Here is a 25,000-nt window from a genome sequence, read left to right as displayed (position 1 = left end):
TCTCTATAAACGAGTCACTCAGAGTTTCTGAGGAAAATATGAGACAATATTTCAATTAAATGAATTATCACTATATTTTGCTGTTAGATGATTTTTGACTTGTTTTTCAATATTTCTGCTGAGAAGTTCATTAATTGAATCTGTTAATGAAGTTTAAGATGTTTTGTGTGTATTTTATGAAGAGTCTGTGCTCAATGAATGACGTCATCGGGGTTCATTATTATCAGTATTATTGTGCATTCTTTATGTTGTTCTGTGTCTGTTGTTGATATTTCTTCAGTTTATGAGAACTGGTGTGTCTGTTTTTGGGATGAGTAAATCTGTCCTGTATGAGTTTCTACGGTAACAGCTGTCTCACTCAGAATTAAATATGAAACAGATACAGAGTTACACTCACTGAGCACTTTATCATCTACTTATCCGTGTGATTATCTAATCAGCCAATCATGTGGCAGCAGTGTATAAAATCATGCAGATACGGGTCAGGAGCTTCAATTAATGTTCACATCAACCATCAGAATGGGGATAAATGTGATGTCAGTGATCTGGAGTGTGGCATGATTGTTGGACCGAGGCATGATTGTTGGGCATTGGCATGATTGTTGGGCCGTGGCATGATTGTTGGACTGTGGCATGATTGTTGGACTGTGGCATGATTGTTGGACCGTGGCATGATTGTTGGACCGTGGCATGATTGTTGGACCAAGGCATGATTGTTGGGCCGAGGCATGATTGTTGAGCCGTGGCATGATTGTTGAGCCGTGGAATGATTGTTGGACTGTGGCATGATTGTTGGGCTGTGGCGTGATTGTTGGACCATGGCATGATTGTTGGACCGTTTCATGATTGTTGTGTCAGACGGGCTGGTTTGAGTATTTCTAGAATTGACTCAGAATGAAACACAAAACACATCCAGTGAGGGGCAGTTCTGTGTATGAAACACATCCAATGAGGGGCAGTTCTGTGTATGAAACACATCCATGGGGCAGTTCTGTGTATGAAACACATCCAGTGAGGGGCAGTTCTGTGTATGATAGGCATCCAGTGAGGGGCAGTTCTGTTTATGAAACACATCCAGTGAGGGGCAGTTCTGTGTGTGAAACACATCCAGTGAGGGGCAGTTCTGTGTGTGAAACACATCCAGTGAGGGGCAGTTCTGTGTATGAAACACATCCAGTGAGGGGCAGTTCTGTGTATGAAACACATCCAGTGAGGGGCAGTTCTGTGTATGAAACACATCCAGTGAGGGGCAGTTCTGTGTATGAAACACATCCAGTGAGGGGCAGTTCTGTGTATGAAACACATCCAGTGAGGGGCAGTTCTGTGTATGAAACACATCCAGTGAGGGGCAGTTCTGTGTATGAAACACATCCAGTGAGGGGCAGTTCTGTGTATGAAACACATCCAGTGAGGGGCAGTTCTGTGTATGAAACACATCCAGTGAGGGGCAGTTCTGTGTGTGAAACACATCCAGTGAGGGGCAGTTCTGTGTATGAAACACATCCAGTGAGGGGCAGTTCTGTGTATGAAACACATCCAGTGAGGGGCAGTTCTGTGTATGAAACACATCCAGTGAGGGGCAGTTCTGTGTATAAAAAACATCTAGTGAGGGGCAGTTCTGTGTATGAAACACATCCAGTGAGGGGCAGTTCTGTGTATGAAACATCCAGTGAGGGGCAGTTCTGTGTGTGAAACACTTCCAGTGAGGGGCAGTTCTGTGTGTGAAACACTTCCAGTGAAGGGCAGTTCTGTGTGTGAAACACATCCAGTGAGGGGCAGTTCTGTGTATGAAACACATCCAGTGAGGGGCAGTTCTGTGTGTGAAACACATCCACTGAGGGGCAGTTCTGTGTATGAAACACATCCAGTGAGGGGCAGTTCTGTGTATGAAACACTTCCAGTGAGGGGCAGTTCTGTGTGTGAAACACATCCAGTGAGGGGCAGTTCTGTGTATGAAACACATCCAGTGAGGGGCAGTTCTGTGTATGAAACACTTGTTGATGAGAGATCAACAGAGAATGGTCAGACTGGTCTGAACTGATAAAGTCTTCAGTAACTCAGATAACCGCTCTGTACAAGAATATCATCTCTGAATGCACAACATGTGGAATCTTGAGGCGGACGTGTTCCACTTCTGTGAGATAAGAACATGAAACTGGGTCTGCAGTGGGTCCACCATCTGTGTGCCTCTGCAGAAATCCAGACGCATCTGACCAGGCGATGTTTTTCATCTTCTGTGGAGTTTTGATGAGCCTGAATCTTTCTGAATGGAGACTGACAGAGAGCGCTTTGGATATTTGGAGATCCTCTCTGTACAGGAAGTTCCCTTGTGTCTGAGTGCATCTGTGTGTGTGTGTGTGTGTGTGTGTGTGTGTGTGTGCATCTGTGTGTGTGTGTGTGTGTGTGTGTGTGTGTGTGTGTGCATCTGTGTGCGTCTGTGTGTGTGTGTGTGTGCATCTGTGTGCGTCTGTGTGTGTGTGCGTGCATCTGTGTGTGTGTGTGTGTGTGTGTGTGTGCGTGCATCTGTGTGCGTCTGTGTGTGTGTGTGTGTGCGTGCATCTGTGTGCGTCTGTGTGTGTGTGCGCGCGTGTCTGTGTGTGAGTGTGTGTGTGTGTGTGTGTGTAAGTATGTGAGTGTGTGAGTGTGTGTGTGTGTAAGTGTTTTGTGTGTGTGTGTGTTTCCGAGTGTGTGTGTGTATGTGTGTGTGTGTGTGTGTAAGTTTGTGAGTGTGTGAGTGTGTGTGTGTGTGTGTAAGTGTTTTGTGTGTGTGTGTGTGTGTGTGTTGTGTGTGTCTGTGTGAGCATGTATGTGTGTGTGTGTTTCCGAGTGTGTGTGTGTCTGTATGTGTGTGAGTGTGTGTGTGAGTGTGTGTGTGAGTGTGTGTGTGTGTGTGTGTGAGCGTGTATTTATCACTTTGTGGGGACCAAATGTCCCCATAAGGATAGTAAAACCCGAAATGTTTGACCTTGTGGGGACATTTTGTCGGTCCCCATGAGGAAAACAGCTTATAAATCATACTAAATTATGTTTTTTGAAAATGTAAAAATGCAGAAAGTTTTCTGTGAGGGTTAGGTTTAGGGGTAGGGTTAGGTTTAGGGGATAGAATATAAAGTTTGTACAGTATAAAAACCATTATGTCTATGGAAAGTCCCCATAAAACATGGAAACACAACATGTGTGTGTGTGTGTGTGTGTGAGAGAGAGAGAGTGCGTGTTTCTGTGTGTTTTACTTTATTGCTGTATAAATGTGACTTGTGTTTAGTTCTATTATAATGACAGAACTTCTAAAAATCTTTATTTGTGTCCTGCTGAGGAGAGACACATCTGGGATGGCATGAGAGTGAGTGAATAATGAGAGGATTTAACTTTTGGCCAAACTGTTCCTTTAAAATCTTCATCTGTTTAAGAGAACATTTAACTCGCTGTTAGCGCCACACAGTGGACATTTCACCCCAGAACTGATGCGGTACGTGTAGTATTGTTTAGCAATAATGTCACCACAGTCACATAATATTCATGAGGTCAGAGTCTATAAAACTGAGATGCTGGAAGAATGCAGTGATTTATTTACAGGTGTGTTTGTGTTCTCTTCAGTCCTCTGGCTGAGCTTCAGCTTTTGTCACGGCTCATTCTCTGAAAGCGGATCAGGACTGAAAGAATAAAAGAATGAGAGAGTTTTGCCAGTTTGCAGCGTTAAACAGGATGTGTAGCTAAATATTTCGGGTTTGGCAGCAGAGACAGATGTGTGTAATGTTGAACTGTGCTATAACCCCACTGGGTGAGGCTCACAAATAAAAGAAAATGTCCTGCTCTAAAATTACTCCAAAATTAAATTAAATGTAGGTTTTAGAGCCTTTAAGATTTTTACATAGTGTAGTTACACACATTTTAGCCCCTATTTTCATACTGCAATGCAAAAATAATGTATTTAAAATTGTCAAGTATTTATACATCATAGTAGTACTGTTAAATATTTACAGTAAATAATATAGAATAATAGTGAAATGTGAGATTAAAGAAGGAAACACGTCACTATAGTCTTTAAAAAGGGTCCACTCAGTCACGATACACATCTGGCGCTGGAGTTCCCGTGTGCCACTCACCTGTTGGCAGAGATCACCATGGCAACAGTGTGTAGCGGCTCATAGTCTGTGGTGCTGGAGTTTTATATTCACACGTGCCCGAGTCAGATCTGATAAACGTCAGATGTATTTGAGTTAACAGAAAGATTTCTGATTTCTGGCTTAAGTGAAGCTGATCAAATATGAAGGGATAGTACAACCAAAAATGTTATTTCTGACTTTGTTTACTCACCTTCATGTTGTTCAAAGCCTTGAAATGAGTTCTTCTAAAGGAAAGCAAAATGTTTGGCAGAATTATTCCAAGTCTTCTGAAGTCAGACAATAGCTTTGTGTGAGAAACTGGATGCCAGATGAAGATCTCTGACTTTAGAAAACTTTATACTGTAGCACAAGAGATGTTCGGACCACATGTCTAAACTCTCCTACAGTCACCAAACTCCTGTAGCAGACTTCCAATCAGGCCAGATTTAGCATTGACACCCTTTCTGACTATACTTACTACTAAAGCTTAAATTTACATCCACGAAATCCATGATAGACATACTAGCAAAACATCACGAGCAACACATAGCTTCATGCTAGCAATGTATTGCTAAGTGCTAAAACATGTTAACAATGTCTAGCTAAATGTTAAAACATGCTAACAACACATACAGAAGGTGTGACATTTCCTCAATGCATGTAACTGGGATAATGAGACTGCCTACATGCTAGCAGCATGCTAAAACATGCTAAAAATGCCTAGCTACATGCTAAAACATGTTAGAAACATGCTAGCAACACCTAGCTACATGCTTAAACATTTTAGCAACGCCTAGCTACATGCTTAAACCTTTTAGCAATGCCTAGCTCATGCTAAACATGCTACCAATGCCTAGCTACATGCTAAACATGCTACCAATGCCTAGCTACATGCTAACATATGCTCACAACATGCTAACAACACCTAGCTATATGCTAAATCATGTAAGCTAGATACTAGCAACACCTAGGTACATGTTAGCAATATGCTAGCAACATCAAGCTATATGTTAAAACATGTAAGCAAGAAGCTATCAATACCTAAATAAGGCTAAAGCATTTTAGCAATATGCTAAAACATGCTAGCATTTTCTAGCAACACCTCGGAACTGTAATCCGTATAAATGTTAAACTTTCAGACAAGGCTTTTTCATGCCATCCTTAAAGTGTTTGTCTAACTTCACTTATCTAGATGGTTATTGTTGAACATTGATTGGTGGTGGTGGCTAAAGCACAAGGCTGTTAATCAGAAGGTCGTTGGTTCGAACCCCACGGCCACCACCATTGTGTCCTTGAGCAAGGCACTTAACTCCAGGTTGCTCCGGGGGGATTGTCCCTGTAATAAGTGCACTGTATAATACATTGGTAATCAGAAGGTTGCTGGTTTGATCCCCACAGTCACCACCATTGTGTCCTTGAGTAAGACACTTAACTCCAGGTTGCTCCGGGGGGATTGTCCCTGTAATAAGTGCTCTGTATAATACATTGGTAATCAGAAGGTTGCTGGTTTGATCCCCACAGTCACCACCATTGTGTCCTTGAGTAAGACACTTAACTCCAGGTTGCTCTGGGGGGATTGTCCCTGTAATAAGTGCACTGTATAATACATTGGTAATCAGAAGCTTGCTGGTTTGATCCCCACAGTCACCACCATTGTGTCCTTGAGTAAGACACTTAACTCCAGGTTGCTCCGGGGGGATTGTCCCTGTAATAAGTGCTCTGTATAATACATTGGTAATCAGAAGCTTGCTGGTTTGATCCCCACAGTCACCACCATTGTGTCCTTGAGTAAGACACTTAACTCCAGGTTGCTCCGGGGGGATTGTCCCTGTAATAAGTGCTCTGTATAATACATTGGTACTCAGAAGGTTGCTGGTTTGATCCCCACAGTCACCACCATTGTGTCCTTGAGTAAGACACTTAACTCCAGGTTGCTCCGGGGGGGATTGTCCCTGTAATAAGTGCACTGTATAATACATTGGTACTCAGAAGGTCACTGGTTCGATCCCCACAGTCACCACCATTGTGTCCTTGAGTAAGGCACTTAACTCCAGGTTGCTCCGGGGGGATTGTCCCTGTAATAAGTGCACTGTAAGTCACTTTGGATAAAAGCATCTGCCAAATGCATACATTTAAATGTAAATGTTCCCATCCACATTTATTGTGCAGAAACCTGCTTTTAAACATCTCCCTTTGTGTTACAAAAAAAGAGAGAAGAAAATAAAGTCATACGGGTTTGGAATGACATGAGGGTGAGTAAATGATGTAAAGAAATATTGATTTCATGGATTCAGTGGGACACGAGCGTTGATGTTCAGTTCATTCTCAAATTCTTCAGACATGTATTAGATTCTATACGAGACACGCGTGTAATAGTCTCATGAATGTTTTATAAAGATGGGCTCATCGCCGTGGTGTTGCCAGCATCAGTCGACAGGCCAAGCGGGTCATTATTCACATATGCACGGGTGTCTACTGCGCTCTACACGCCAACAACACGCTTGTCTAATTAGACACACACACACACACGTGTACCCCTGCTGTTCTCTGTCAGGCTGGTGTAAATAATGAACATACAGCGTCGCTGGGCTGTCACATAACAACACTGTTGCCATAACAACAACATGGAAATGAAGCTTGGCTTAATATTTTTACATTTCTAATCAGGAGAGAGAGTGAAAACCAATTTATTTCCTGTTCCCCATCACAGCCCATATTAAAATTCTTCATCACACATGGACGGGTCGCCTTCATTAATATTACACACTCCAGACAGACGAGTCCTCCTCGTGATTCTCTACTTTCAGATGTGAGTTTGATATGTTGTTGTGTGGAGAATAGAGACGATTCTGATCATCTGGCTGTGTTCAGTTATTCAGAAATACATTAAAAATACGATCCAAACAAAAACTCTCACATGATGAACAATTTCTGACTTACAAGACATTTTTTGTTCTGGGGATTAAAGTTAAAAACATCATGTGGTGGAACTGTGAGCAGTGACTTGTGTTTTAAAATATACATCGTTCTTCTGTTGTGAATCTGATTCGTTTCATCCAATAGTTTATGATGTTTGCAGGAGTGTTGATTATTCAGGTGTCTGAGATGTTAATCAGTAATTATCATAATTAATTCAGATTGAAAGTATCGTCCAGCATCATCCAATCACTGTCAACCATGTTCAAATCAAAGTACATGACTTAACCTCCAGTGTGCTGTCTGTCTGCACTGGTCTCAGAACAGTTATAGGAGAGCTATAGGATGCTCCCTTGCTCCCTATTTAGTGCATGACTTAACCTCCAGTGTGCTGTCTGTCTGCACTGGTCTCAGAACAGTTATAGGAGAGCTATAGGATGCTCCCTTGCTCCCTATTTAGTGCATGACTTAACCTCCAGTGTGCTGTCTGTCTGCACTGGTCTCAGAACAGTTATAGAGAGCTATAGGGTGCTCCCTTGCTCCCTATTTAGTGCATGACTTAACCTCTAGTGTGCTGTCTGTCTGCACTGGTCTCAGAACAGTTATAGGAGAGCTATAGGATGCTCCCTTGCTCCCTATTTAGTGCATGACTTAACCTCCAGTGTGCTGTCTGTCTGCACTGGTCTCAGAACAGTTATAGGAGAGCTATAGGATGCTCCCTTGCTCCCTATTTAGTGCATGACTTAACCTCCAGTGTGTTGTCTGTCTGCACTGGTCTCAGAACAGTTATAGAGAGCTATAGGGTGCTCCCTTGCTCCCTATTTAGTGCATGACTTAACCTCCAGTGTGCTGTCTGTCTGCACTGGTCTCAGAACAGTTATAGAGAGCTATAGGGTGCTCCCTTGCTCCCTATTTAGTGCATGACTTAACCTCCAGTGTGCTGCCTGTCTGCACTGGTCTCAGAACAGTTATAGAGAGCTATAGGATGCTCCTTTGCTCCCTATTTAGTGTATGACTTAACCTCCAGTGTGCTGTCTGTCTGCACTGGTCTCAGAACAGTTATAGAGAGCTATAGGATGCTCCCTTGCTCCCTATTTAGTGCATGACTTAACCTCCAGTGTGCTGCCTGTCTGCACTGGTCTCAGAACAGTTATAGGAGAGCTATAGGATGCTCCCTTGCTCCCTATTTAGTGCATGACTTAACCTCCAGTGTGCTGCCTGTCTGCACTGGTCTCAGAACAGTTATAGGAGAGATATAGGATGCTCCCTTGCTCCCTATTTAGTGCATGACTTAACCTCCAGTGTGCTGCCTGTCTGCACTGGTCTCAGAACAGTTATAGAGAGCTATAGGATGCTCCTTTGCTCCCTATTTAGTGCATGACTTCACCTCCAGTGTGCTGTCTGTCTGCACTGATCTCAGAACAGTTATAGGAGAGCTATAGGATGCTCCCTTGCTCCCTATTTAGTGCATGACTTAACCTCCAGTGTGCTGTCTGTCTGCACTGGTCTCAGAACAGTTATAGAGAGCTATAGGATGCTCCTTTGCTCCCTATTTAGTGCATGACTTCACCTCCAGTGTGCTGCCTGTCTGCACTGGTCTCAGAACAGTTATAGAGAGCTATAGGATGCTCCTTTGCTCCCTATTTAGTGCATGACTTCACCTCCAGTGTGCTGCCTGTCTGCACTGGTCTCAGAACAGTTATAGGAGAGATATAGGATGCTCCTTTGCTCCCTATTTAGTGCATGACTTCACCTCCAGTGTACTGTCTGTCTGCACTGGTCTCAGAACAGTTATAGGAGAGATATAGGATGCTCCTTTGCTCCCTATTTAGTGCATGACTTAACCTCCAGTGTGCTGTCTGTCTGCACTGGTCTCAGAACAGTTATAGGAGAGCTATAGGATGCTCCCTTGCTCCCTATTTAGTGCATGACTTAACCTCCAGTGTGCTGCCTGTCTGCACTGGTCTCAGAACAGTTATAGAGAGCTATAGGATGCTCCTTTGCTCCCTATTTAGTGCATGACTTCACCTCCAGTGTGCTGCCTGTCTGCACTGGTCTCAGAACAGTTATAGAGAGCTATAGGATGCTCCTTTGCTCCCTATTTAGTGCATGACTTAACCTCCAGTGTGCTGCCTGTCTGCACTGGTCTCAGAACAGTTATAGGAGAGATATAGGATGCTCCTTTGCTCCCTATTTAGTGCATGACTTAACCTCCAGTGTGCTGTCTGTCTGCACTGGTCTCAGAACAGTTATAGGAGAGCTATAGGATGCTCCCTTGCTCCCTATTTAGTGCATGACTTAACCTCCAGTGTGCTGCCTGTCTGCACTGGTCTCAGAACAGTTATAGAGAGCTATAGGATGCTCCTTTGCTCCCTATTTAGTGCATGACTTCACCTCCAGTGTGCTGCCTGTCTGCACTGGTCTCAGAACAGTTATAGAGAGCTATAGGATGCTCCTTTGCTCCCTATTTAGTGCATGACTTCACCTCCAGTGTGCTGTCTGTCTGCACTGGTCTCAGAACAGTTTGAAATGCAGCTTATTTTCATCATAACTCCATATAAAGCCTCTGAAAGACACAAGAACTCACCCATTTATTCTCTGTGATAATGTACAGTACATATAGGATATTTGATCTGAGAATGAGCCTATAGTCCTCATACATGATCATCCTGTTTAACTGCATGTCATTGCACGATAAATCAAATGTGACAACAACAAAAGCATGCAAAACCGAGGAGCCCTTTAGACCCGCATGACTGTATGTGAAGTTTAAGATCTATTGTACAATTGATCATTTGATTAGTAAAGATTCCCGCTCTCATTGCAGAATTATCTCACTTAATCGACCGCCTGTTGCTTTCCATTTCCACTCCGGGATAAAGTGGCTTATAAATGCTGGGCAGTTTCCCAAAGTTAAATCCACACCTTAACAAAAACTGACTCTAGATTAGTGGTTGCGGATAACATGTCCGACATCGCTTGCTGCATTCATGCGCAGAGAAAGAAGCTATAAATGATTAAAGCCTACATTAGAAGAAAACACTTTCGTAAACTAAAACAGTGTAATTCATGAATTCTTAAATATTTTATTTGTTTTTGGGATCATTGCACATGATTTCATCTAATATATACAGTAGATTGCCAGTCCATGTTTATTGCCATAAAGACTCAGAGTAACTTTAAAGTGTTTTTCTGGGTCCGTTGTGTCACTCATCCAGTTTCAACTGAAGTGTGAATTAGCATGTATGTTTCCGTGCCACCGCACAGACTGTATGTTTTATCACTTGTGGAGGCGTGTTTGATGACTTGTTTAAAGTAAATAAAGATCATTTAGATCATTTGTTACTAACATTTGATCATTTAATAAAGTCGGCCTATAGCCTATATTTCACCCAGAGGGGCACCTCAGCCCATGTGGGCAAGGGGGCAGTGTCTCGGGCCACTGTAGCGACCTCATGTAGTACGTGCCCGGAACTAACTATACTACAGAGAAATGTAATGTTGGAGTGGGATTTGAGCACACCTTTTTACCGGTCAGCATGAGCAGCACATGAATGGAGCGTCCGCTTGAGCCATGAGCGGTTGAGCAGAGCGCACACACGTGGAGCGTGTTATTGAGCGGTGCGCACACACACGGAGCGTGTTATTGAGCGGTGCGCACACACACGGAGCGTGTTATTGAGCGGTGCGCACACACACGGAGCGTGTTATTGAGCGGTGTGCGCACACATGGAGTGTGTTGTTGAGCAGAGTGTCTCTGTGCTCTCATGTATTCAAGTATTTTAATACCTTTTATTTGATGGTTGCACCACATGACCTTTTTAAGTCATTAAATCATTTGTTTTCCTGATTTTGTTTTTAAATTTTCTATAAATTTGTGGAACCAAAATGGACTCAAAGATTAAATTTCTTCAAACTTGACATATGATTTAAACTAGATTTTTTATGTGTTTTCTTATTTTATTTTATCCCCTTTTCTCCCAATTTGGAACGCCCAATTTCCACTACTTGGTCCTCGTGGTGGCGCGGTTACTCGCCTCAATCCGGGTGGTGGAGGACGAGTCTCAGTCGCCTCCGTATCTGAGTCCGTCAATCGGCGCATCTGATCACGTGACTCGTTGTGCATGACACCGCGGAGACTCACAGCATGTGGAGACTCATGCTACTCTCCACGATCCACACACAACTCACCACACGCCCCATTGAGAGAACCACTAATCACCACCACGAGGACGTTACCCCATGTGACTCTACCCTCCCTAGCAACCGAGCCAATTTGGTTGCTAAGGAGACCTGACTGGAGTCACTCAGCACGCCCTGGATTCAAACTCACGACTCCAGGTGTGATAGTCAGCGTCAATACTCACTGAGGTACACAGACCCCCTAAACTAGATTTCTGACAAACCTATTTGAAAATGACCCTCATATTGAACCCAGAACTGTCATTTAAGACATGTGAGATCATGGGGACATGAAAATGTACTACAGAGTTCAAATTACCCATCTAATGTCATACGCATGTGTATGGACAATGTCCTCTGTGTTTGTGCTGATGTGATGTATTAATGTGAATTAAGCTGCAGCTCCACATGTGTTTGGATTCTCAGTGAAATCAGATCGTCTCTGTGACCTCCATGCCTTGAGTAACAGCTCTATCTCACATCAAACCTCAGGGATTAGTTTCAAATCAATGCAAACCTGATTCACATTTCACTGCCAACGAGAACCATAAGCTTTCTCTCTTTTTCTCCTTTTCCTCTCTTTCTCTCTCTGTCTGGTTCTGTCTGAATCTGTTGGTAAGTCTTCAGTGTTTGTAGAGTTGGATTGGATTTCTCTCTGGAATGCCTGAACTCATGAACCTTCTGTGCAAACTCAGACTCTCCTTTTATTCTCTTTTCTCAGGAAGATGTTCATCTAGTTTGTTTAGCACACAGTGCTTGCAGATTCTCTTTTATTAGGTTTATTTTCATATGCACAGTTTGTTTAGAATGAGAGACAGATATCTTTTCTAAGATCCTCTTATGATGTGTCTTATAAGGGTTATGTGCCTATAAAGTCATAACTTATGAGCAGTTTTAAAGCAACTCTCTGACCCTTAGAATTAAACAGGCTACATGTTTTCCAGCTGTACTTTTTAAGATTTCTGTGTAAAAATGTGCACAATATTCAGAAGGAATTCTGGATCATTCTTCTTTACAGAACTGCTTCAACTCATATTATTATGATATCTGGTGTGAACGGCTCTATTGAGGTCATTCCACAGCATCTCTATTGGGTTAAGGTCTGGGCTCTGACACTACAAAAGGGGGTTTTTCTTTTTTTTTTAAGTCATTCTATAGTGGATTTACTTACATATTTTAATGATGTTATCGATTAAACATTTTCCCAGCAGCGTTGTGGGGTGTCAAAGTGGTCTTTGGTAAACTCGAGGTGCGCAGTTATGTTTTGTTGGAAAGCAGCAGCTTCCTTCATGATGTCCTGCCATGAACACCATACCTGTTTAATGTTTTCTGTATAGTAGACTCATAAACAGAGATGTTAACCAGTTCCAATGATTCCTTCAAGTCTTTATCTGTCACTCTAGGGTTCTGTTTTACTTCATTGAGCATTCAGCTTTGAGTCATCTTGGCTGGACGGCCACTTATAGTGAGAGTACCTATAGTACTAAATCATCTCCATTTATAGACAGTTTGTCTAACTGTGGACAGATGAATATCTAACGGCCACTTCTAGAGAGAATACCTATAGTACTAAATCATCTCCATTTATAGACAGTTTGTCTAACTGTGGACAGATGAATATCTAACGGCCACTTCTAGTGAGAGTACCTATAGTACTAAATCACCCCCATTTATAGACAGTTTGTCTAACTGTGGACAGATGAATATCTAACGGCCACTTCTAGAGAGAGTACCTATAGTACTAAATCATCTCCATTTATAGACAGTTTGTCTAACTGTGGACAGATGAATATCTAATGGCCACTTCTAGTGAGAGTACCTATAGTACTAAATCACCTCCATTTATAGACAGTGTGTCTAACTGTGGACAGATGAATATCTAACGGCCACTTCTAGAGAGAGTACCTATAGTACTAAATCATCTCCATTTATAGACAGTTTGTCTAACTGCGGACAGATGAATATCTGACGGCCACTTCTAGAGAGAGTACCTATAGTACTAAATCATCTCCATATATAGACAGTTTGTCTAACTGCGGACAGATGAATATCTAACGGCCACTTCTAGAGAGAGTATCTATAGTACTAAATCATCTCCATATATAGACAGTTTGTCTAACTGTGGACAGATGAATATCTAACGGCCACTTCTAGAGAGAGTATCTATAGTACTAAATCATCTCCATATATAGACAGTTTGTCTAACTGCGGACAGATGAATATCTAACGGCCACTTCTAGAGAAAGTACCTATAGTACTAAATCATCTCCATATATAGACAGTTTGTCTAACTGCGGACAGATGAATATCTAACGGCCACTTCTAGAGAGAGTATCTTTAGTACTAAATCATCTCCATATATAGACAGTTTGTCTAACTGCGGACAGATGAATATCTAACGGCCACTTCTAGAGAGAGTACCTATAGTACTAAATCATCTCCATATATAGACAGTTTGTCTAACTGTGGACAGATGAATATCTAACGGCCACTTCTAGAGAGAGTATCTATAGTACTAAATCATCTCCATATATAGACAGTTTGTCTAACTGCGGACAGATGAATATCTAACGGCCACTTCTAGAGAGAGTATCTTTAGTACTAAATCATCTCCATATATAGACAGTTTGTCTAACTGCGGACAGATGAATATCTAACGGCCACTTCTAGAGAGAGTACCTATAGTACTAAATCATCTCCATATATAGACAGTTTGTCTAACTGTGGACAGATGAATATCTAACGGCCACTTCTAGAGAGAGTACCTATAGTACTAAATCATCTCCATTTATAGACAGTTTGTCTAACTGCGGACAGATGAATATCTAACGGCCACTTCTAGTGAGAGTATCTTTAGTACTAAATCATCTCCATATATAGACAGTTTGTCTAACTGCGGACAGATGAATATCTAACGGCCACTTCTAGAGAGAGTATCTTTAGTACTAAATCATCTCCATATATAGACAGTTTGTCTAACTGCGGACAGATGAATATCTAACGGCCACTTCTAGAGAGAGTACCTATAGTACTAAATCATCTCCATATATAGACAGTTTGTCTAACTGTGGACAGATGAATATCTAACGGCCACTTCTAGAGAGAGTACCTATAGTACTAAATCATCTCCATTTATAGACAGTTTGTCTAACTGCGGACAGATGAATATCTAACGGCCACTTCTAGAGAGAGTATCTTTAGTACTAAATCATCTCCATATATAGACAGTTTGTCTAACTGCGGACAGATGAATATCTAACGGCCACTTCTAGAGAGAGTACCTATAGTACTAAATCATCTCCATATATAGACAGTTTGTCTAACTGTGGACAGATGAATATCTGATGGCCACTTCTAGAGAGAGTATCTATAGTACTAAATCATCTCCATATATAGACAGTTTGTCTAACTCGTGACAGATGAATATCTAACGGCCACTTCTAGAGAGAGTATCTTTAGTACTAAATCATCTCCATATATAGACAGTTTGTCTAACTGCGGACAGATGAATATCTAACGGCCACTTCTAGAGAGAGTACCTATAGTACTAAATCATCTCCATATATAGACAGTTTGTCTAACTGTGGACAGATGAATATCTAACGGCCACTTCTAGTGAGAGTACCTATAGTACTAAATCATCTCCATTTATAGACAGTTTGTCTAACTGCGGACAGATGAATATCTAACGGCCACTTCTAGTGAGAGTACCTATAGTACTAAATCATCTCCATTTATAGACAGTTTGTCTAACTGTGGACAGATGAATATCTAACGGCCACTTCTAGTGAGAGTACCTATAGTACTAAATCATCTCCATTTATAGACAGTTTGTCTAACTGTGGACAGAAGAATATCTAACGGCCACTTCTAGAGAGAGTACCTATAGTACTAAATCATCTCCATTTATAGACAGTTTGTCTAACTGTGGACAGATGAATATCTAACGGCCACTTCTAGTGAGAGTACCTATAGTACTAAATCACCTCCATTTATAGACAGTTTGTCTAACTGTGAACAGATGAATATCTAACGGCCACTTCTAGTGAGAGTACCTATAGTACTAAATCATCTCCATTTATAGACAGTTTGTCTAACTGTGGACAGATGAATATCTAAACCCTTTCCAGCTTTATGCAAAGCAGCAGTTCTTGATCGTTGGTCTTCTGAGGTCTCTTGGTCCATGTCAGCAGATGCTTCTTGTGAATAACAAACTCAAAATGTTTGAGTGCTTTTTATAAGTCAAAGTTTCTCTAATCCACACCTCCAATCTCGTTTCATTAATTGGATGCCATGTTTGCCAACTCCTGACTTTAATTAGCTTTTGTTGATGTCATTAGCCAATGGGGTTCACATACTTTTTCCAACCAACACTGTTAATGTTTTATTGATGTATTGAACATGTATAATTTGTGTGTTATTAATTAAAACAGATTATGTTTGTTCTTTATTGTAAAAGATGAAGATCAAACTAATTTTATGACACATTTATGCTTAAATGCAAGTAATTCCAATTCACATACTTTTTCTTTGCCACTGTATGTTTTTATAGTACAATGAACTCTTATTTGATTGTAATATGACCCCTTAAAATCAATAAATATCTCAGTTGCATTAAATATAATCTCACTGGAAACACGGCTTTTGGAACTATAACAAATTAGAGTGTGTATCATTTTTGTACTTTTAAGTTTTGGTATTTAGACCTGCTTTAGTTAATTATGTACATTTACATTGAGACATTTTCCAGAAACCTTAATCAAACTTAGGGTATTCAAGGTATACATTGTCTCGGTATGTGTGTTATCTAGGAATCAAATCTATGACACCTGCATTGCTAGCACCATCTTCTAACAATTAACCAGAATTTGATTACATTGGTAATTGTGCTCCAACTTTATATAATAAACATTTTTCTGTACCTGTTTTCTTTGTGCAGACGCTCCCTGTCTGAGGGAGTTACCTGTGCTACCTGCTCAAATGCTGGGCATTCACTCTAATCCAACTTCCCACCATTAAACTCTGTCATCAGACTCATCATGTCAAGCCGAAGGAAGTCGTCCAACCCCTGCATGGTCTGTACAACTAGTTCAACTGCAGAAGACTCTGTGGAAATGGATCTTTCAGCTGAATCTCTGCTGGACAGATGTTCACCTGTAACTCCCCCTGCAGAGAAAAATTGGAAATCAATGAAAGGAGAGGAAAAGGGGCAGATGAATAGGGGATCTTCATCTGAGCAGAGTTCCTTCTACACCCATAACCTCAACGACTTAAGAGGGCATGAGGTCTCCCCTCAATCTGAATGTCCACTCAATGCCCTCTACCCATATACCACCTGCAAGTTCAGTACCAACACCTTTGATACACTTTCATGCTGTAATAAATTGGAGCACCAATGCGAGGGCCATGTCAAGCTTAAAAAGATCAAACTGAATAGCCAGACCATCCTCGAGCAAACCACTGAGGCAAACCGCGAGAATGAATCTGTCCCTTGGAAACCTGATGACTCTATTTTTCCCTTACGGCACAAACCCTCAAGCAATTCAGCAGCTGAAGATATCAGGAAGACTTCAATGGACAACAGCAAAGGTTTAAAGAAAGAACTAGAGGTGGAGAAGGAGCTGGATGTTCAAGTGTTGAATGATGAGATCAGAGCAGTGAGTGTAAACGGCACAATCATTATTCCAGAGCCCATGTCACATGTCACGCCTCTGTTGCAGCGGCCACCAAACCTCAGCACCACTCCGACAATGGCAGTTCCTTTTCACAACATTAAGTACAATCCCATGCTGGACAGCAACACCACCCTGATCACATCATTTAACAGATTCCCATATCCAACCCACGCAGAGCTCTCCTGGCTCACCGCAGCCTCAAAACACCCTGAGGAGCAGATCAAGATTTGGTTCACCATCCAGCGTCTGAAGCAGGGCATCACTTGGTCACCTGAAGAGGTGGAAGAAGCCCGTAAGAAGATGTTCAATGGTAGTATGCCACCTGTTCACCAGACCTGCACTGATTTGCCTTCTCCTCTTAGTGAACCAGTTAAACCTATCCCTTTTGCACAAAGTGGTCAACAACTGCCTGGACAGACCTGGCTTTCGCCAAACGGCACAGCTAATGGAACAACTGCTACTTGTCAACCTGTTACTGCAACAGTAGTCAATCAAACACCAGTTCTTAAACGCTCTTTAGGAACTCATCTATTGTTTTCAGAGGTCAAATGCCCTTTGGTCACCCAAACTGCAGACCCCAAAGAAAGACTAAGCATGCCTCCTCCACCACCTCCACTACCAGAAAGACTCACCATAGCTACTTCTCCAGTGCTCACAGAGAGTACCAAATCTTACTCTTCTATGAGGAAACCCATTATTGCACCTTTTTCCCCACCTAATGGGAAATTACTGATGGTTCTTCCACTGAGTCCATCCAAAGAGAAGATACCTATGGCACTTCCCTTAATGTTGCCCAAAGATAGACTCCCTTTGTCACCGATAGTTTCCACAAATCTAAAAAGATCTATAGTTCATAAGCAAATTGATAATCATATTTCAACTTCCTCTTCTAGTTCTAAAAACAAGTCCTCATACTTTGGTAAGGATGTAAACATGCCCTTGCCAACTGCTATGATTGCTCCACAAGTGAACAGGCCAACAATCATTCAGACTCTGTTTTCCCTGCCGGCTGCTCCACCTCTGTCCTCTGTAGCTACACCAATTCCTCAGTCAGAACAATCAGCTGCACCAGTGACCTCATGCTGCAATGGTCAGAATGCCAATGGAACCCCCTGTGGAGATGCTAAGTATTGGTTTCTTGATCAAAATGCCCAGAATGATTCCCAATGCTCAAGTGAACTTACTCTCTTTCCTTTACTGGAGAGAGTGAAGGGCAAAAGTCCTGGCCAGACGAAGCTTCTGGAGGAAAGTTTTCAAAGGAACAGTTTCCCATCCTATAATGAGGTCAAACACCTCATGATTTCCACCAGAATGTCCAGAGAGATAATTGAGAGCTGGTTCCTGCAGCGCAGAGTACTTCGTGATGATATGGAGCAAGCCCTGCTGAATTCTATGGGCTCTAAAAGGTGTCCACAGCAGTACCAGCAGGCTCTATTTAATGGAGCTTACAATAATGCTAGCACCTTTCCCTTCACTCCTGTGCCTCTAGACAGCAAGTCCATGAACCTTCTCAAAAATGTCTTTGTTCAAAACTGCTGGCCTTCACCTGCAGAGCTCAGACATTTGGAGATACAGACGAGGTGGTCTCACACAGACCTTGTCCATTGGTTCAAAAATAGTTGGCTGGCCCAGCAAAGAAGTATCCTTCAGCAGAAGATGGTGTTCAAAGAGCAAAATGATGCCTTAAAGCAGCCCAGCCAGATCAAGCAACTGCTTAGAGATGAGACCACCAAACCCAGCAGCCCAGAGATTGAGGACTGGTTCACCAACATGATGGGGCACCACTGGCAGGACACGGGCAACAGCGGGGGACTGATCAGTGAAGACTGGGAGGATAATGCTGTGGCTGTTGGAACCAGATCACATCAGCTGGTCTCAGATACAGATTAGCTGACAAAAGGAAGATGCAAATGGGGTGAGTTAATGATTAGAAATCAAAGTAAAGATATTTGTTCTGTCCATTATTACGCACTTGTACACAATGCAAGTGGTCATCTATGAATTTTCAAAGTGTAGTGTCATCTCAAATGGAATTATTTTTACTACACTGAAGCATTCGCCGTATATCAGCTGAAGGAAGTGGTGTTTTAAATGCACGCAATGTGTTGCTGCTAGATTTGATATGTGTAGAGCCTTCCTCAGTCCAACACTTACATCTCAAATAATGTACATATTCACAAAGCGTAGGGTGATGTTAAATCACATGTGTAAGTTTCTGTCTTCACAGAAGTTTCACTAGTTGCCACATTCAACATTAATTAAAATGATTTGCCAGGATAGCTTTGCGGCCAAGTATCTCCGCCCCTTCGGCTACGTAGGGCAATCCGCGAGCGCTGAATGCATGAAGTGTCCAATGTTCCACATATTTTCTGTTGAAGAGGTATATCATCGAGGTATATTTAAACCCTTGTGTTGTGTTTGTTTGTGCTAACACCTTTTGTGTTCCCAGGCCAAAATGACCAGCCCTCTAAGGTTGTTAATAATCTTTCATATTGCATATATTATCACAAGAACTTTCTGTCAACCTGTTTTTTAGTAATCTTGACAAGTTTTGTACTTATTTTTTATATATATAATGGTGGAATAATGTTCAGATCTTGCTCTTATGGAAAGACTTTTATTCACCAAAGTTGCATTCAACTGATCACAATGTATTGTCAGGACATGAATTACGTGAAAAATTACTATTACAGTTTGAAAAACAAATTCTTAAAAAGTTTAAGTACTTCTTGATCCACTTCAAAGAGTTCTCATCAGTAAATCCTCCATGTGCAGCAATGACAGATTTGCAGATCCTTGTTATTCTAGTGGTCAGTTTGTCCAGATACTCAGGTGACCTTCCACCCCACACTTCCTGCAGCACTTTATCTTTCACCCCACACTTCCTGTAGCACTTGACCTTTCACCCCACACTTCCTGTAGCATTGACCTTTCACCTCACACTTCCTGTAGCACTTGCCATAGATGTGACTGTCTTGTCGGGCTCTTCTCACGCACCTTACAGTCTAACTGATCCCACAAAAGCTCAATGGGGTTCAGATCCGTAACACTCTTTTCCAATTATCTGTTGTCCAATGTCTGTGTTTCTTTGCCCATTCAAACCATTTCTTTTTGTTTTTCTGTTTCAAAATTGTCTTTTTCTTTGCAATTCTTCCCATAAGAGTCTTCTCTTTACTGTTGTACATGAAACTGGTGTTGAGCGGGTAGAATTCAATGAAGCTGTCAGCGGAGGACATGTGAGGCATCTCAAACTAGAGACTCTGATGTACTTATCCTCTTGTTTAGTTGCACATCTTCCACATCTCTTTCTGTCCTTGTTAGAGACAGTTGTGCTTTGTGTGTGCTTTGTGTGTGTGACAGGGAACACAACAGTGAAAACATATATAAAAGAAACCATGAAACGAGTGACTCGGACAGGTTGAAACACTAATTGTGTTTTTGTCTCTACAGGTGATAAATGCTGCCGCTGTCCCACACGAGGACAGAAGAGATGTTCAGTATTCATTCACTTTCTCCATTCACAGAGACTTTATCAGACACAGAGGAGCGTTCTGTGAGTGTTGATTGTATGTTTCACACTTAAGAGACTTGTGTGTGCCAAAGCTGGAGTCACTATGTAACTATACTATAAAACAAGGGATGTGTAAATGTATGTTTGTTGCAGATCAGCTCATTTGTATGATTTTATGGTCAATTTTGTAACATTTTTATAATGGAAGCAGGTTGTTGGTGTTTTTATTAGTGGACATGTTTGTGGATATACAGTTTGTGTATGGACTCAATCCATCATGAGGTGCTCTAATATTCTCTGTACATTACTAATATAGTAATGTTTACACGCTCACGCCACCGTCCACTGGAACTGAATAAAACATCTCCAATGAAAGATTGATTGTGTTAGTGGCTCCTGTAGTTCATATGAAGTTCACTCCACAGATTCAGTCTGACAGTTAATAATAATTAAAGATCTGATCATTATAAATGTGAATGCACAGACAGAAATCAGTCGCAAGCGTCTCGAGGCCAAACACTGAAACACACGAGCAGATGCACTTTCAGATTATTCTCTTCTAGAAATCAAATAGAAATGAGACAGGAGTGCAGTTATGGGTGTGACGATAGACTTATCTCACGAGAACGAGAGGATACACGATACTCTTTGGATACAATGAGTAACTTTATATATATTTGTGTACTTTGTTTTTCTTTTAATAATGAGTAAGTGTAAGCCTCATATAAAACCTCAATATTAACCGCAGATATTATTATATGGACACAACTGTGGTTTTGCTGCAGTATTACTGTAAAGTGTATCGAAATCTTGATTACTGCCAAAATAAACAAATAACCCATCTGTGACTGAACGTGTGAGCTTTACATAGTGCTTGTGTTAGCCGCAGTGTACGGCACTATTTTATTATTATTTTCTTGTCACATTCTCTGCCGTTTATTGTTTCACCGGGCACATCTTCTATCCTAAACACCCTGAAATTCCGTCATGCTGATATCGCGAGACAGCTTTTCACCTCGACGAGAAATATCGTCACGTTATAATATTGCGATATCTCATGGCACGAGATCTTGTCACACCCCTATTAATAACCAGTCTTGACCAACACAAGTTAGTTTCGTTTGAAAGATATAATTGAAAAAAAATAATCAGAACATAAAATATCACATATCATTATTTAGAGTCTGTGATTATCTTTCAATCGAGTCCACACACAAGATAATCAGATGTATAGATCATTAGATAATCCACATGAAGCACAATGTTACATATGACCACCAGGAGATGGCGCCAAATACATGACACAGACTCAATGATGACTCAAATGACACAGAATGAAACTCATTCTGTGAAATCTCATGACTAAAATCATGTCTGCATGCTATGCAAACCTTTAGTCATTGTTGTGTTTGCATGTGGAATTAGTTCTTATGTACAATTATTATCTTTTATTTGTTTGGAGATGTTTTTGGACACTATGATCCATTATATTTGTAATGTTGTAACTTTTGATCGCTTTGTCGTTTCAACACAAAATTAATCTCACATACAGTCGACATGATTGAGAACAAAACAAAAGCAGTTTATCAGAGCCGCATTATTTACACCCAGAGATATATAATGTAAATGTAAAATAAAAAAATGTCAGCAGTTTCTCAGAATGTGTCATAATGTAAATCATTATGGTTCAGGTGGTGGAGCGGGTCGGCCACTAATCACACTGTTGGTGGTTCGATTCCCGGCCCACATGACTCCACATGCCGAAGTGTCCTTGGGCAAGACACTGAACCCCAAGTTGCTCCCAATGGCAGACTAGCGCCTTACATGCAGCTCTGCCGCCATTAGTTTATGAATGTGTGTGTGTATGGGTAAATGAGTCACAGTGTAAAGCGCTTTGAATACCGCTAAGGTTAAAAAGGCGCTATATATGTGCAGACCATTTACCTGTTTGAAAACGATCATTATTTAACTAGTGGCACAGAAATGGCACACGTCTGCCTCAAATGTCATGAATGCTTGTTCTTTCCTTCAGGCAGGTTTTGGGTCACGTTGTGTCCTAATGTTCAGACAGACAAAAGCTCACATGAGATTTCACATTACATAAGCTGTGTGAATGTTTCAGCACCACTCTGCGTCAGACATACAGAACATTATATAATGTGTGTTTCATAATGTCGGACAAACACTTAACCTCCATAATTCAGACATTCAGTCTAAAGAGATCAGACAGCAGCGTGTGTGTGTGTGTGAGAGTATGTGTGAGTGGGTGAGAGTATGTGTGTGTGAGAGTGTGTGTGTGCGTGAGAGTATGTGTGTGCGAGAGAGTACGTGTGTGTGTGAGTGAGCATGTGAGAGTATGTGTGTGTGTATGTGTATGTGTGAGTGAGTGAGCGTGTGAGAGTATGTGTCTGTGAGAGTATGTGTGTGTATGTGTGAGTGAGCGTGTGAGTGTGAGTAGTGTGTGTGTGCGTGAGAGTATGTGTGTGTGTGTGAGTGTATGTGTGAGTGAGTGAGCATGTGAGAGTGTGTGTGTGTGAGAGTATGTGTGTGTGAGTGAGCATGTGAGAGTATGTGTGTGTGAGTGTGTGTGTGTGTGTGAGAGAGTATGTGTGTGTGAGAGTGTGTGTGTGTGTGTGTGAGAGTGTGTGTGTGTGCGTGAGAGTGTGTGTGTATGCGTGAGAGTGTGTGTGTGTGAGTGAGTATGTGAGAGTATGTGTGTGTGAGAGTGTGTGTGTGCGTGAGAGTGTGTGTGTGCGTGAGAGTGTGTGTGTGAGTGTGTGAGAGTGTGTGTGTGAGTGAGCATGTGAGAGTATGTGTGTGTGAGAGTGTGTGTGTGAGAGTATGTGCGTGTGAGAGTATGTGTGTGTGTGTGTGTGTATGTGTGAGTGAGTGAGCATGTGAGAGTATGTGTGTGTGAGAGTGTGTGTGTGTGTGAGAGTGTGTGTGTGTGAGAGTGTGTGTGTGCGTGAGAGTATGTGTGTGTGTGTGTATGTGTGAGTGAGCGTGAGAGTATGTGTGTGAGAGTGTGTGTGTGTGAGAGTGTGTGTGTGTGTGAGAGTGTGTGTGTGCGTGAGAGTGTATGTGTGAGTGAGCATGTGAGAGTATGTGTGTGAGAGTGTGTGTGTGCGTGAGAGTATGTGTGTGTGTGAGTGAGCGTGTGAGAGTAGTGTGTGTGTGTGTGTGTGAGTGAGCGTGTGAGAGTATGTGTGTGTGAGTGTGTGTGTGAGAGTGTATGTGTGAGTGAGTGAGCATGTGAGAGTATGTGTGTGTGAGTGAGCGTGTGAGAGTATGTGTGTGTGAGAGTGTGTGTGTGCGTGAGAGTGTATGTGTGAGTGAGTGAGCATGTGAGAGTATGTGTGTGTGTGTGAGTGAGCGTGTGAGAGTGTGTGTGTGAGAGTGTATGTGTGAGTGAGTGAGCATGTGAGAGTATGTGTGTGTGAGAGTATGTGTGTGTGAGAGTGTATGTGTGAGTGAGTATGCGTGCGTGTGAGTATGTGTGTGTGCGTGAGAGTATGTGTGTGTGTATGTGTGAGTGAGTGAGCGTGTGAGAGTATGTGTGTGTGTGTGTGTATGTGTGAGTGAGTGAGCGTGTGAGAGTATGTGTCTGTGAGAGTATGTGTGTGTGTGTGTGAGCGTGTGAGAGTATGTGTCTGTGAGAGTATGTGTGTGTGTGTGTGTGTGCGTGTGTGTGTGTGTGAGAGTATGTGTCTGTGAGAGTATGTGTGTGTGTGTGAGCGTGTGAGAGTATGTGTCTGTGAGAGTATGTGTGTGTGTGTGTGAGAGTATGTGTCTATGAGAGTATGTGTGAGCGTGTGAGTATGTGTCTGTGAGAGTATGTGTGTGTGTGTGTGAGCGTGTGAGAGTATGTGTCTGTGAGAGTGTGTGTGTGTGTGTGTGAGCGTGTGAGAGTATGTGTCTGTGAGAGTATGTGTGTGTGTGTGTGTGTGAGAGAGTATGTGTCTGTGAGAGTATGTGTGTGTGTGTATGTGTGAGTGAGTATGTGTGCGTGAGAGTATGTGTGTGTGTGTGTGTGTGTGAGTGAGTATGTGTGCGTGAGAGTATGTGTGTGTGTGTGTGTGTGAGTGAGTGAGCGTGTGAGAGTATGTGTGTGTGTATGTGTATGTGTGAGTGAGCGTGTGAGAGTATGTGTCTGTGAGAGTATGTGTGTGTGTGTGAGAGTATGTGTCTGTGAGAGTATGTGTGTGTGTGTGTGTGCATGTGAGAGTATGTGTGTGTGTGTGTGTGTGTGAGCGTGTGAGAGTATGTGTCTGTGAGAGTATGTGTGTGTGTGTGAGTGAGCGTGTGAGAGTATGTGTCTGTGAGAGTATGTGTGTGTGTGAGTGAGCGTGTGAGAGTATGTGTCTGTGAGAGTATGTGTGTGTGTGTGTGTGTGTGAGTGAGCGTGTGAGAGTATGTGTCTGTGAGAGTATGTGTGTGTGTGTGAGTGAGCGTGTGAGAGTATGTGTCTGTGAGAGTATGTGTGTGTGTGTGTGAGTGAGCGTGTGAGAGTATGTGTCTGTGAGAGTATGTGTGTGTGTGTGAGTGAGCGTGTGAGAATATGTGTCTGTGAGAGTATGTGTGTGTGTGTGTGTGTGTTAGTGAGTGAGCATGTG

At 42.1% G+C, this 25,000-nt stretch overlaps 1 protein-coding gene across 2 annotated transcripts in view; it reads left to right on the top strand.

Moving 5' to 3' along the window:
* LOC127619702 (zinc fingers and homeoboxes protein 2-like) overlaps nucleotides 1-22,789 on the top strand; it is a 23,257-nt gene extending 468 nt beyond the window's left edge. The window contains exons 2-3 of one of the 2 annotated variants that reach the window (XM_052092654.1): nucleotides 16,234-18,791; nucleotides 20,327-22,789. In XM_052092654.1, the coding sequence (XP_051948614.1) occupies nucleotides 16,234-18,766 (2,533 nt within the window). In that variant the 3' untranslated portion in view covers nucleotides 18,767-18,791; nucleotides 20,327-22,789. Of the gene's footprint in view, nucleotides 1-16,140; nucleotides 18,792-20,326 lie in introns of both variants that reach the window. The other variant, XM_052092655.1, reaches the window with a different exon arrangement.
* Nucleotides 22,790-25,000: the final 2,211 nt, after the last annotated feature.

This window comes from Xyrauchen texanus, chromosome 26, assembly GCF_025860055.1.
Source record: "Xyrauchen texanus isolate HMW12.3.18 chromosome 26, RBS_HiC_50CHRs, whole genome shotgun sequence".
NCBI lineage: Eukaryota > Metazoa > Chordata > Actinopteri > Cypriniformes > Catostomidae > Xyrauchen > Xyrauchen texanus.
Note: the sequence above shows the minus strand (reverse complement) of the source record. Positions and strands in the feature narration are given on the sequence as shown.